Genomic DNA, 14808 nt, shown 5'->3' with positions numbered 1-14808 from the left:
TCAGCCTTTTTAATATACTTCTGCTGGTGTATATAAAACAATAAACATTTAATCCTTACCAGTACGCACTCCCTCAGTGTTTGTTGTTTTTTTATGCACCAGCAGAAATATTACCACAGTACAACCCCTTTAAGGTTGGATGAGAGAGGAGGTGGGATGAGAGAGGACGTATTTTGGGAAGGAATACAGCCATGAACTCAACTTAAGAGGGTCTGAGAAGAAAGGAGATTTCAAACTCATAATTTTGAAAATCCGCAGCGAGAATGCAGAGCCATAGGGCATAACTGTACCACATATGGCAGCGTATTTTTCTGCAGAACTCACAGTGTGAAATCTGCAGCGAATGGATTAACTATTATAGAGGAATTTTTATTACTATCAAAACATTCATGAAAATAGAGATTCTGGACCAATGTGATGTAATGGCTCTCTGACTCTCTAATCCGAATTACAGGTTTTAAAGTTTATAGTGCGCACTGAGAATCAAACACCCTAACACACTGATGGTTAAGGTGGATCTCCTTTAATCAAAGATGGCAGCCAGTTTATATATCCAGGGGAGCGTGTGTTCCTTTACTAAGGCTTGTGTCAGTACTTCATTGGCTGAGGTACAAGAACAATTACTTCCATAGCACTAGTGTTTACTAACATAAGCTTTAAAGAATCTAAACATCTTTATGTGTTTGTAAGGTCAGCGCTATATTGTAATGGCTTCACTAAATATACAAAATATGACATCCTTAACCCCTTCGTGCTGCAGCTAGTTTGGGCCTTAATGACCAGGCTAATTTTTCAAAATCTGACCTGTCTCACTTTATGCTCTTATAGCTCAGTGATGCTTTAACGTATGCTAGCGATTCTGAGATTGTTTTTTCGTGACATATGGCACTTTATGTTAGTGGCAAAATTTGGTCACTACTTTGTGTGTTTTTTGTGAAAAACATCAAAATATCATGAAAAATTAAAAAAATTTGCATTTTATGAACTTTGAAATTCTCTGCTTCTAAAAAAAGAAAGTCGTAGCACATAAATTAGTTACTAAGTCACATTACCAATATGTCTTCTTTATTCTGGCATAATTTGGTAAACATATTTTACTTTTTTAGGGTGTTATGGGGATTAGAAATTTATCAGCAAATTATCACATTTTCGTGAAACTGATTTTTTTAGGGACCAGTTCTTTTTTTAAATGGATTTAGAAGTCTGGTATCCTGAAAACCCCCATAAGTGACCCCATTTTGGAAACTACACACCTTAAAGAATTAATCTAGGAGTATAATGAGCATTTTAACCCTACAGGGGCTGGAGGAAAGTATTCACAATTAGGCAGTAAAAAAATTGAAAATTTAAATTTTCCAATAATATATACGTTTAGATTAAAGTTTCTCATTTTCAAAAGGAATATGAGACAAAAAGCACCCCAAAATTTGTAATGCAGGTTCTCTTGAGTACAATGGTACCCCATATGTGGGCGTAAACCACTGTATGGGCACACAACAGGGCTCAGAAGGAAGGGAGCGCCAATTAGCTTTTCCAATGCAGATTTTGCTGAAGAAGTTTCTGAGCGCCAGGTGCGTTTGTAGTGCCCCTGTAGTGTCAGCAGAGAGAAAACCCCCCATAAGTCACCCCATTTTGGAAAGTGCACCCCTCAAAGAATTCATCTTGGTGTGTGGTGACCATTTTGACCCCACAGGTATTACAGGAAAGTATTCAAAAGAAGACAGTAAAAATGAAAAACTCGAATTCTTCCAATAATATGTTCGTTTAGTTTGAAATTTCTCAATTTCACGAGGAACAAGAGGAAAAAAGTACCCCAAAATTTGTAACGCAGGTTCTCCTGAGTACAATGGTACCCCATATGTGGGCATAAACCACTGCATGGGCACACAGGAGGGCTCAGAAGGGAAGGAGCGCCAATTAGCTTTTTCAATGCAGATTTTGCTGCAGAAGTTTCCGAGCGCCAGGTGAGTTTGCAGTGCCCCTGTAGTGCCAGCGGAGTAAAATCTCGCCATAAGTCACTCCATTTTGGAAAGTGCACCCCTCAAAGTATTCATCTTGGTGTGTGGTGACCATTTTGACCCCACAGGTATTAGAGGAAAGTATTCAAAAGTAGACAGTAAAAATGAAAAACTCAAATTTTTCCAATATTATGTTCTTTTAGTTTGAAATTGGAAGGGTTACAGACAATCTGGGATTGTTACTGATAAACTGAAGTGCTTATAGGTAATCTGGGGTGGGTACATGTAATTTGGGGTGGTTACGGGCAATCTGGAGGGGGTCACTGGCAATTTGCGGTGGTTACGGGCAACGTGCGGTGGTTACGGGCAACGTGCGGTGGTTACGGGCAACGTGCGGTGGTTACGGGCAACGTGCGGTGGTTACGGGCAACGTGCGGTGGTTACGGGTAATCTGGGGAGGGGTTAGGGGTAATTTGGGAGTAAACTGCAATTATTACTATAATAAAAAGTGTGTGTTTTATTTTTTTGTATGTTTGTCACTTTTTGTACTTTATACATTCATTTTCACTGTATTACTATGATTACTGTGATATTTTCTATCTCAGTAATCATAGTTCAGTGACAGAAACCAAATTGGTCTCTGTCACTTTAAATTTTCAGAGCTTGGCTGGTTGTGAAGCGCATGCGCACTTCATAACCAGCCAGGACGTCGAGGAGGAAGGAGCTCCAGGAGCAGGTAACGTATATGGGGAAGGGGGGGGTGACTGGGGGACGGGGGTGACAGGGGGGGTGGGGGGCGACTTGGGGGGTGGGGGGACATCACTTTTTATCCCCTGTCACCAATCATTTATGGTGACAGGGGATAAAAAGTGCCGGGAGCACATGGTACAAGCGATCAGCGGTATATGGTATATACCGCTGATCGCTTGTACCGGGACCCCACAGGGGGGTCCCCGATGACTGCCCAATGCTCTCCGCTACCTCCGGTGGCGGAGAGCATGGGGCTTTCATTCATTTTAACTCTTTAATCGCTGTGAACCGACGTTAGTCGGTTCACAGCGATGGCGGCGGCCATCTTGGAAATGATGGCCGCCGGGGGAGGGGGGTTAGTTATCGGGGCACTAGGGGGGTCTGATCTGGGGTCTGATATACACTTATTTCATCTCCCCCCGCCGTAGATTCACGGCGGGGGGAGATGAAAGGCGGCGGCGGCACCGGTAATCCTCTTTACCGACGGCCGCCGCTATAACGTTAATAGCGGCGATCGTCGGTAAGGGGGGGGGGGCCGGGACGGACCCCACACACTGCCCCAACCCCTCAGCTACCTCCGGTAGCCGGGGGGATGGGGTGGGGGCCGTCCCGGCCCCGCAGCCTTATTCTCTGCCATCGCCGTAAAAAGCTGATGGCAGCAGAATAAGGCCCATTAGTGACCGCCGTAGAAAGCCGTATCGGCGGTCACTAAGGGGTTAACATTCTCCCCTTTAAAGCCATTATCAAAAACAGATGATCTTTATTCCTCGGCCAAAAAGCTAACAATCTGTTCCATGGTGCTGGTGAAATTGTGCATTTGATGGATTTTGCATAATACAGGTATATAAGTCAGTGTGCTCATCAATATTAATACCAGACAGGAGGGGTATCTTCAAATTTAATATTCTCTGTAGGACAAATTATTAAAATCTTGGAATTTCTTGTAAAACTATACAATGACAGAAGGGACTTATACTCAGCAAAAAAAACAATTAAACATAATCCAAATTATTTCCTTATTAGACTGCTGGTAATATATCTGACACTATCAGGACATAAAAAGCTTCTTCTAGGGAATGTAAAGTATAATTTCTAGCACAATGGGAGAGCTCTAGTGTGTCCTAAATACTAAATATTTTCAGCACCATAGACAGCACTTGCAGCATGAATTGTATAAATTGTATGTAACTTTACTTTAATTATCTGCTTTCTATGATAATTTACCACCAGGAAGCAGATATTATGGTAACCTCTATGACAGAACTACAAGAAGGATTTCCCTGCCTCCAAAAGAACAGGAAACAAATAGCTCCCTGTGATTATGGGGTCAAACAGTGCAGGTGACTTTCTTCCCCGGTTGCAGCGCCGGGTCCTGGATTGCAGTGCCCCGTACCCCCGTCCGCTTCCTGGTGTGAGCTGCCGCATGAGACGTGACGTCTCAAGGCAGCTCAGCCATTCAGCAGCTCTAGTTGAGTCCCGCCTGGGCCACTGAATGGCTGAGCTGCCTTGAGACGTCACGTCTCATGTGGCAGTTCACACCAGGAAATGATCACGGGATGGGGGTACGGAGCGCCACGATCAGGGACCCGATGCTGGAACCGGGGAGGTAAGTCGCCTGCACTGTTTATAACCACCCCCTCCCCGGCCATTGGTAAAAAATATCCCCGGACCAGAGAACCCTTTAAGGCAATGACTGCTGCCATCCATACATTTTAAGTACAGATGTTGCTGATCTTTTGTAATCTTTTTGTAATTTTGTTATTCTTTATGCAATAATAAATAATACCCTTTTTTACCCTCACCAGTAAAATAAGAGTATCTGTACTAGAAAAAAATTACACTCATTTACATGACACGGGACTGTTATAGGTTGTGGGAAATACTAGGTAAAAAGTGGAAGTCCACAGCTCCAAGTAAAATGTAAAGTCTTTATTAGAAATCCTCTTAAAATCCAAACATAACAATAAAAAACACGCCGACGCGTTTCAGGACACTAGTCCCTTAATCATGGCAAATTTATACTGAATATTACAAGCTTTTATAAGAGGATATGACCAGTATGTTACAAGGGATACGCCCCCCAAAAGGGAGGAGAAAAACATCACATGATGCTAACAGGTGTGTGCTAATAGTTGAATTAAACACATTTATACAACTTAACATATACAATATAAATATATACAAGAGTAAATTACAAATGCAAAAAAAAAATAAAAAAAAAATAAATGAGAGATGTATAAATGTGGGAAATACTGATTACCAGTTAGTGTTTTCCCTAAACCTCCACATTAGCTCTACAAGAGGGAAAATAGGAGACCACAGTATCATTACGCAGGGACAGTCACTAACAACACAGTCCTAGGGGGAATGGACATCTAGCTTGTAATGTCTGAACAATGTATCAATTGGTCAGGACCTTGGTGATGTTTTGCAAATATTTTTTTAAGAAGCTCTTGGCCGTGGAGATAGAAACTGTGGTTATTGAAGGAGCTCTGATTAGAAGGCTTGTCCATTTGCTAATAACACTTGGCAATGACCAATGTATCCTATCTGGAGATGGGGAGATTACTGGCACTGCAATTGGAATTTGAGACTGGATTAGAAGTTAATCATGCTGATGAAATGGTTTTGCTCTCTGTAGACACAGCACTATACACCTTCTTACATTAAGTTAATGGAAGTCTTGAGTTCTTTTTATCCATAATATTATTAAACCATCCCACATTTAATTGTAGAGCTGTTCCCTAAGCCACATAAAGACCCTGCCCTTGTGACCTCATACCGTCCCATATCCCTACTTAATGTAGATTATAAACTGTTGGCCAGGACCGCATAATTTTTTACCCCAACTCCTATCTCCCTATCAACTGAGGTTCACAAAAGGCAGAACTAATGTGTCCCCGCCTGGTTGCCTTCTCCCAGAATGAGGGCCCTATTTCTATTAACTATTTGTTTCCAGCGCTAGCTTGACAACAAACTCAAAACCTATGGTATAACCAAATGGTCAACTTATGACCCTCAGTTTTCCCCATCAGCAAAACACTCAAATTGATCCCATTGACATCCTATTGGGAATGTTGCTGTAGATCTTGCACAGAGGCTACAAAATTCCTCAACAAAACTCTTTCATGGGTAATCTCCCTACCAGGCCTGTTCTAGGTGTGGGGAGGTTACTGTAGACCACTTCCATTGCTTATGGGATTGTCCCCATATTAAATTATTTTGGCACAAAATACATGTCATTGACATGACACATATTCCTCTATACCCAGCTTGGGCAACTTTTTGACACTGACATAAAATAAAAATAAAACTACAGACCTGGCAAGCACCTAACACACCTACTCTCTACACCTTCCTGAAAAAGCTCATCTTCCTGCTGAGAATGGATTGGGTGGATGCAAAAGGAGTAAAAAAATTCTTTGCTATATGGTCACCCATCATTAGCCTACTCCCACCACATCAGAGACCACATCAGAAAATGCTTCAGTACAACCACATGGTTTCTGGAGCAGAACCTTAAAGTGACACTGTCACCCCCTTTGTGCATTCTGACACATTTAGCGTTTTTCATACCTTATTTTATATCTTACGTCATGGTGCTTGCTCAAGTAAAAAGTGATCTTTTATCAACTGCAGACTGTGTTAAGCGGGCGGGGCCTCGCGGCAATAGCGCCACTTAACCCCGCCCACCGCACCACCTTTGGCCACCACCACCACCCTTAACGCCTATTGTTGGGCCGACCTAGAGGGGGTGGGGCCAGCCTGTTCCAATGGCTGACGAGGGGGTGGGGCCAATGGTGGGCAGGGGCGGGGCTAGGTGGCACTAATGCCGCGAGACCCCGCCCACTCGCAAAAAGGAGGTGACAGTGTCACTTTAACCCTTAGGCGACCCTGGACGTACCCGTACGTCCAGGACCGCCTCCCAGCGTTCAGAGCGGGGCCACACAGCGGACGCGCTCTGAACCGCTGCAATCCCGGGTGCCGCATGTAGCCCGGGATCGCGGCTATTAGCGGGCACGGTCCGATCGCCGTGCCCGCTAATCAGGTAATCGGAGGCAGCTGTCAAAGATGACAGCTGCTTCCGATTACCGGCTGCAGCACTTCCCTGGTGTCTAGTGGGTGAGATCGCTCCTAGAGCGATCTCTGTACCTGATGCCGGCCGGGGACCTCTCCAAGATGGCGCCGTCCCCGGCTCGGCACTCGTCTGTTTTTGGCTGCAGCAGCCGAAAGCAAACGAGTGCCGATCTCATTGATCTTTGCTGTATAACTATACAGCAAAGATCTCAATGAGAGATCAAAGTGTATATACTAGAAGTCCCCCAAGGGGGCTTCTAGTATATGTGTAAAAGTAAAAATAAAAGTGATGTTATAAGTAAAAAGCCCCCTCCCCTAATAAAAGTCAGAATCACCCCCCTTTTCCCAGGTTATAAATAAAAATAAACAAATAAATAAATAAACATGTTTGCTATCGCCGCGTCTGTAATCGCCCTAACTATTAATTTATCACATTCCTGATCTCGCACGGTAAATGGCGTAAGCGCAAAAAATCCCAAAGTGCAAAATTGTGCATTTTTGGTCGCATCAAATCCAGAAAAATTGTAATAAAAAGCGATCAAAAAGTCGCATATGCGCAATCAAGGTACCGATCGAAAGAACACATCATGGCGCAAAAAATGACACCTCATACAGCCCCATAGACCAAGGGATAAAAGCGTTATAAGCCTGGGAACGGAGCGATTTTAAGTGACATATATTTGTTAACAATGGTTTGAATTTTTTACAGACCATCAGATAAAAGAAAAGTTATACATGTTACATATCGTTTTAATCGTAACGACTTGAGGAACATGCACAACAAGTCAGTTTTACCCCAAGGCGAACGGCGTAAAAACACAAACCCCCCAAATAAAAGAAATGCGTTATTTTTTTTCAATTTCACCACACTTTGAATTTTTTTCTGGTTTCGCAGTGTACTTTATGCAAAAATTCAGCCTGTCATTGCAAAGTACAATTAGTGACGCAAAAAATAAGGGCTCATGTGGGTTTCTAGGTAAAAAAAAAATGGAAGTGCTATGGCCTTTTAAACACAAGGAGTACATTGTGTACCAAAGAACATGAGTCCATTGGCAACAGATTACATCCTGGACTTAACTGTTTTAATATGTTTGATGGATGGCAGCTGGCAAACGGACTCCACTAATATTGGACTGACATGGACTAATGGTGTCTCTTTCAGAACCTTTCTGACTTTCTCATTGCCCCCTCTCCCCTCCCTATGCTGTTATTTTATATTGTATGGAATTTGTAAAATCAATAAAAACAAGTTTTGGGGGGAAAAACTGTAGAGCTATGCATTTAGAAATACCTGCTGCAGGCCGCAGAGGTGTTTGTTTTCAGTGTTTTTGAATCCCCTTCAAAGAAGGGATACTTCTGTTAACTGAACTGGGAACAAATAACATTATTTCAGGATCAGATCACTTGTATTATTATTCTTTATCCTAAATCCTCTATGATGGCGCCAAATGGACACTAATCCTTGACCTCTAAAGAGACAAAGAAAGGACTGAAGGTCTCTTCCAAACCCTCCTATAAATGTATTTCCAGGACCCATCATATGTTGTAATAATGCTTCCATTATTTAGATGGTGCCAATTTATTCTGCAGTGCTGTACATAATTTGTCATAGTCTGTCCCCAATAGAGCTCACAATCTAAATTCCCCTATTTGCATGTTGTGGACCACTCACATACACAGTACAGTAGAAATCCCAGCATACACAAACCACAACCCTGAACAGGCGAAGAGAGGTGAACTATAGCGCAGTGTAAGTATAAAGGCAACACATGGCACAGTGTCACCTCTCAGGGTCCAAAAGAGGTTGGTAAAATGTCTTTCGCTGCCTGTGTATGCAAAATTAATGCCAAAGGTCTACAGGAGGGGAGAGCACCTGTTCCCAAAATCCTGGCCTCTGCACCAGGCTTCCCACTGGAATTAAGCATTAATGAGGAGGGAGACTTGTGTAGTAAACATGGACATCCCTTAACTATGAGGATCCACTAGTGTATGTTTTGCGGGACAGGAAACATATGATGAAAGCAGGAGAGGGCTATCAATTTCTGTTCCCAAGAAAATGTGAAACTTTTCTAATGCAATGGACACGCAGGAAAAGTGCACATTTAGGGTGCATTCACACGTACAGGATCCGCAGCAGATTTGATGCTTTGTTCAGTTATTTAGATTAAATCTGCTGCAGATCTGCTGCAATTCGAAGCATAAAATCCGCTGTGATACGGTGTATGTGAAGCTACCCTTACACACTAATAACTGTAAACCTATTAGCTGGTCACTCAAAATAGTACAAGGCTCCCTTGTAATAAGTGAGACTATAAATGTATCCAGGCTGCATGACCATGGGAAATTACATAAAAGCATAACCAAAAATGTCCTCAAATACGGCACGGTATGTTATTAGAAATATTTAGTATGCTGCACATAGTTTGCTGGATAGGTCGCTGAAGTCCTTGATTCTTTAAGAGGCATACGTCTTTAACTACATCATGTGAAGTGGAAGATATTCCATCAATATGGAAGAAGCAGGAGAAGAAGAATATCTATTATCTCACACATTTTATCAAATCTTTAAAGCGCAATAACATCTTAGGCTATAGCTTATGATACAAGGACTATTGCTCATCATTTGCTCATAATTCTTAGCAATAACACAAGCACATTATTAGAAAGCTCAATACTAAAGTGCTGTGTTATTACAAACCGAGAGAAAATACATTTTCACCATGATAAATCTAATGGCTAAAGAACAAAAACATTGGGAACAGAGAAAAAAAATTGCTTCTGAATTATAGAAACAATAGCTTACGGTAACTCTGAGGCACCAGTTCGGGGTTCCTTGGTGTTTTTACTTTATATGATACATCTCCAATGTTAATCGTGTCACCTGTAATGTCAAAACAAAATGTACGTGAATACATTTACTACGAACTTCATACAGAAATCTTGTATGTAACTTCACTTTGCAGCCGTGTTAGCGACAATAAACTGAATTTCCCAATTGCCTTTCACACAATATATTCAATTTACCAACACCAAATCTTTTTTTTTTACATAGATCATCTGTTTTTTTCTTTGTAGTGAATATAGTGTAGACCCCCTAACAGAACAAGCAGATGTGAGGAACATGAACATGAAGCAGTCAAAGAAAGAGGACACTGGTGCACTAGATCAGTTCATCTTAAACAGTGAGGTGCCCCCTAGTTATTGAATACAAGTTTAAGATACAAATAAAAGGTAGACTGAGGAATAGTTTTTATTTTTGAATGGATTTTCATTTGTAAGCATTATACAGTGAAAGCATCAATTTTAGTAAATGTGTTGGCGTTGGTTTTACACCTATAGCATTTGACACATTTTATTAAAATGTCTTATCTAATCTTATTGATTTTTATCAGTCACTGTGGAAATAGTATACAGTGGTACCTTGGTTTAAGAGTAACTTGGATTAAGAGCCTTTTGGTTTAAGTTTTTCAAAATTGTAACTTGGTTTAAGAGCATTGCTTTGTTTTAAGAGCTCCCCGTACTGGGTGGGAAGTGGAGTGGGGGAGGGGCATGGCCTGCAGAGGGTGGTCTACAGTACTGTCAGATCCACTTCAGGCTGGGGCTTACATCAGGGGACAGTACTGTGGAGGTAATCTCTTCATAGCTGTAACACATCTCTCCCCGGACAAAAAGTACGGCTATACTGTGCCCACATCTGTCCTGCTCATTCCTTCTTACTCCCTGCAGTCTGTCAGCCCTTGAGTTTCCCATCCTCGCCATTATGGGGATCTGCATCTCCATTCTGTATCCACAAACTGCTGCTGTTTTTCAGGTTTATGCACATTGTATACATTATACACCACATGCTGATTGCTATACTGTACAGTAACTTAGAATATCACATATCCAGCTGTTTCTAAATCTTTTTTTCATCTGTTCTACATGTTATTCAGAATAAAAAATCATTATATTTAGGGTGTGGAACCAATTGTCTGCATTTCAGTGATTTCTTATGGGAACATTTGCTTTGGTTTAAGAGTGGATTACAAGCACAGTCCTGAAACGGATTATGCTTGTAATCCAAGATACCACCGTATAATCAATCCTACACACCTATACTACCTGTTCATACACTTTTTTTTGTTTAGGAAGATTTTCTCGACTACCTATTTTTTTTTCTGGTTATAAATGATGGAGCTGGAAGGGTAGGGTAACATATATATTATAGTACACCCACTGGTCTTATGCATTACATTACCTTTTGAATTACAGTACATATGATTTGTCATTGTATTCTATAAATAGAAACTATGTTTCCTCTGAATTCGTAAGATGTCTTGTAGTCTATCTTATACTATTAGATTAGTTTACAGTATAAGTTTACACTATCAATTGGTTTGCTTAATAGGCAACAGAATTTTGTAAAAAAATTATGCTGAATTATTGTGTACCATGTTGCACTTTAACCCATGCCCCCTCACTGGATTTGGCATTTCTAAACTCCAAGAAAACATGATGCTTTATACATGATAGTTTTAAAGCTGAACCTGCTCTAGTGTGTGAAGTGAAAAGCATTCCGAATGGAGGTTCAGGGCACAGTTCATATTACCTTATACTGTACTTCAGCTTCCTTAACTTAGGAAACTGTCCTGGTTATTGGTTATACACAGAAACAAAGAGAATTAACAACAGAAAAGGCAACCTGGCCAATTCAGTCTGCCCTTTTAGTCTTTTTTTTTTTTTTTTTTTTTTTTGTAAGTAGCATATTATATTTCAGCTATTAGATTAAATTATAGTATAAAGAAAAACTGAAAAAGATGATCTAAATAAAACATTTTACACATACACTTTGAAGATTTTATATCGTTCTAGAGAAAAATGCAAAAATAGAAGTCATAGAAGTCAAATGAGCCATTCAGGCGGACAGCGCCATCAATTATTGTGCCTAAGCCTCAATGCCCCTCAAACCCAACTTTCACGAGTAATGAAATGTATTAGCCTGACAAACATACAAAGAAGATGATACAGTACATGAGCTCCCCCCTAAAATAGTTTCCCAGTAGTCACGGGGACGGCTTCTGTAACGGACTTCATATGACTGAATGTGCTTCCTTACAAATGTAATTGCATCAAACGCGAGAAGGCTTTAGACAAAGCTATGCTCAAAGTTTTAAGATGTTTCACATGGTACAATACTATATAATCCAATTACATGAGACTAAAACATGTTATTGTACACAGGGCATAACAAGAAAAATGTTCTCAATCACCCGAAGGCTATGTTCACAAAATACTTTCCAATGGCTGTTATTTGATATTTAAAACAGCAGCCGTTGTTTAACATCATTACAATGACGGCCAATTACATTGTGTGGCCGCTATTTTAAAGTCCTATTCAATATTCTGAAAATAACGGTAGAAAAAAAATCTGTGTGTGAACAATGTAAAATAACATGCATTGTTCGTTCAATTATGGCTGCAAATTAATGACACGAACATTAATTCAACGGTGTTATTTTATACATTGTATGGACACAGGCACACAGTATTTTTGCTCAGTATTGTGGTCCTCATATTGCAACCAAAACCAGGAGTGGATTGAAAACACAGATAGGCTCTGTTCATACACTGTTGAAATTTAGTGGATGGTTGTCATTTTATGACAAACAATGGCCATTATTTCATAACAACGTCCAATGTATTAAAATAACGCCAATTAATTTCTATTAAATGACGGCCATGCACTAAATTTCAACAGTGTGTGAACATAGCCTTTCTGTGTTTTCAATCCACTCCTGGTTTTGGTTGCAATATGAGGACCAACATACTGAGAAAAAATACTGTGTGTGAATATAGCCTCAATGTGTTTCTTATGAGGCCTCAGGAAGAATGTTCTGCTGTACAAAATAAGTATGCCGTACCAACATAGTATTGGAAGTCCTCAGCTCTACTATTACTGTCCTAAATAGTGGATAAAATTATTGTGCAGTTTGGCCAACAGCACCCAACAAAGAACAAAACAGACTTATAGTCTACAGTATTAAAGTCCAGTGCTGTCCTCTGCTCTGGTTCCTGGTCGCTTCTAGGTCTGAGTGGGATCTGGGATGTAACGTGTCAGCCAGTCAGTCGCTGAGACGGGACCTCGCTACGAACACTGGCCGCCTGAGTGGTTTTGGACTGTCACGTCCTAAGTCCCCTCTCTAGACCAGGAAGCGCCCAGGGACTGGACCAGAAGAATTCTCCTTTAGTGAAGGGCTCCCATTGCTCTACCCAAAAATCCACCAGCTACAGTACACCTGACAGTCACAGCTTGTGGAAGGGGAGGCAAGCAAGGTAGCAGAGCATCATCATAGCTCGATGTAAAAATTCTCTCATCTTTAAAAAAAAAAAAAAAAAATTAATATTATCTTTAACATCAACTAAATGGCAAAATTTTTAAGGAATTGAGGATAGAGCCTAAATGGTCACTAACAACCTGTCAACAAACTCTGCAAAAACCAATGGTGCAAGTAAATATAAGAAACTTTATAACATGTCTTATTAGAGAAAAGCGCCTCCTGCTTCACTTCCTAAAGTCCTATTTCTCCCTTCTTAACATCATTCACTCTTAAAATCCATTCAAATTTGTTTGTTATCTAACCTCAGTGCTTGTTTCAGTGTTTAAACTGCTAAATACTGCTGTATAAGGTCCTCCCTGCTGCCGCTTTCTCTTAGGGTGTGCCAAACAGACACATACAGAAGACAACATAGCTTGCTTAGCTATGGCGGCGGGAGGAGCTCTGGACACAGCAGCACATTTCCACAGCTCCACAGATACCATCCACCTCTTTGGAATACCCGGAGGGCACAGACATCCCGCTCTGTATCGCTACGGAGAAGCCTGGAGTGATTCCGACGCTCACCCAGCTTCAGTGCGCAGTGAGGCCCCCATCCTGTCATGGTGCAGACGCACCGAGAAGAAGGGGGTTGTACAGTCTCCCCTGCCATCCTCACCAGGCAGTAAACTGGTTGAGTACAACCTGGCGTGCATCACGTCCCTCCAGCTGACATGCAAGCAGGCTCTGTGCAAGGTGAGCTACAGATGCTGAGGGAGCTAATTCAGGCATTGCCCTCCAAACAGGACTTGCACAGTGTAGTACAACGAATTGAAGTTGCACAGCAACAAGCCAAAGAAAGTGTTAGAGAAGAAATTAAGCAGCTGGCTAACAGAACGAGTACTAATGAATCAGCAACAGCACTGGATGCTAGGGTCCTGCTCTATGGCCTTGCACTTAGATGATCAAGAGAACAGGGGCCGGAGAAATAACATTTGCATTAAAAGCCTGACTGAACTACCATCTGCTCATAACCTTGCAATGAGAGTGACATGTCTCTTTAATCAACTAATAGGCCTCAAGATGCTACGTCTGTGAATGTTCCAAGGAGTTAATGCTACGTCTGTGAATGTTCCAAGGAGTTAATGTGGCCCCCAGAGATGTGCTCTGTCGCTTACACTACTACACTGACAAAGAGATGATCCTCAAAGCAGTGCGGGATAATAATCAAATCAGCTTTGAAGGGGCCAAAATACACTTATACCCTGATGTCTCTGCACGCACTCTATACATGCGTAGGCTGATTCAACCGCTGTTAGTCAAGATTAAAGATGCTGGGGCTACATATAGATGGTTTTATCCATTCCATATAGCAGTCAGAAAGGACTCTGCGACTTCCGGTTCTGGCGCGGGGATATAAGCAGCCGCACGCCGGAGCTCCTGCCCGACCCCAGCCTGTACCCAGCAACAACAGTCCCTCGGGACCACTGAGCGAAGCCCCACAGGCTCCCCTACGTGACAGGAGGACTCGATGGACAAGTTTGTCCAGAAGGGAGCGCCGAAGCAGCTCCCCCCGCAACAGCCGGCCGCAGAACACCAGAGAGCTGGATCCAAGATGGCGCCGAGCGCCGGATCCGAAGCGGGAGGTGAGGGGACGCATGACATGGAGACAAGCTCCACACAACAGCAGCAGCACAGAGTGTCAGGCGGCCCCCAGCAAACGCAGGACA

General features: G+C 41.9%; 1 protein-coding gene across 3 annotated transcripts in view; it reads right to left on the bottom strand.

Moving 5' to 3' along the window:
• Positions 1-14808, bottom strand: part of VWA8 (von Willebrand factor A domain containing 8) — a 192216-nt gene that overhangs the window by 165491 nt on the left and 11917 nt on the right. For all 3 annotated transcript variants that reach the window (XM_069970562.1, XM_069970561.1, XM_069970563.1), the window contains exon 3: positions 9589-9666. In XM_069970562.1, the coding sequence (XP_069826663.1) occupies positions 9589-9666 (78 nt within the window). The remainder of the gene's footprint in view (positions 1-9588; positions 9667-14808) is intronic.

This window comes from Dendropsophus ebraccatus, chromosome 5 (assembly GCF_027789765.1).
Source record: "Dendropsophus ebraccatus isolate aDenEbr1 chromosome 5, aDenEbr1.pat, whole genome shotgun sequence".
NCBI lineage: Eukaryota > Metazoa > Chordata > Amphibia > Anura > Hylidae > Dendropsophus > Dendropsophus ebraccatus.
The sequence above is the reverse complement of the archived record's forward strand: the minus strand, read 5'-3'. Positions and strand labels throughout refer to the sequence as shown.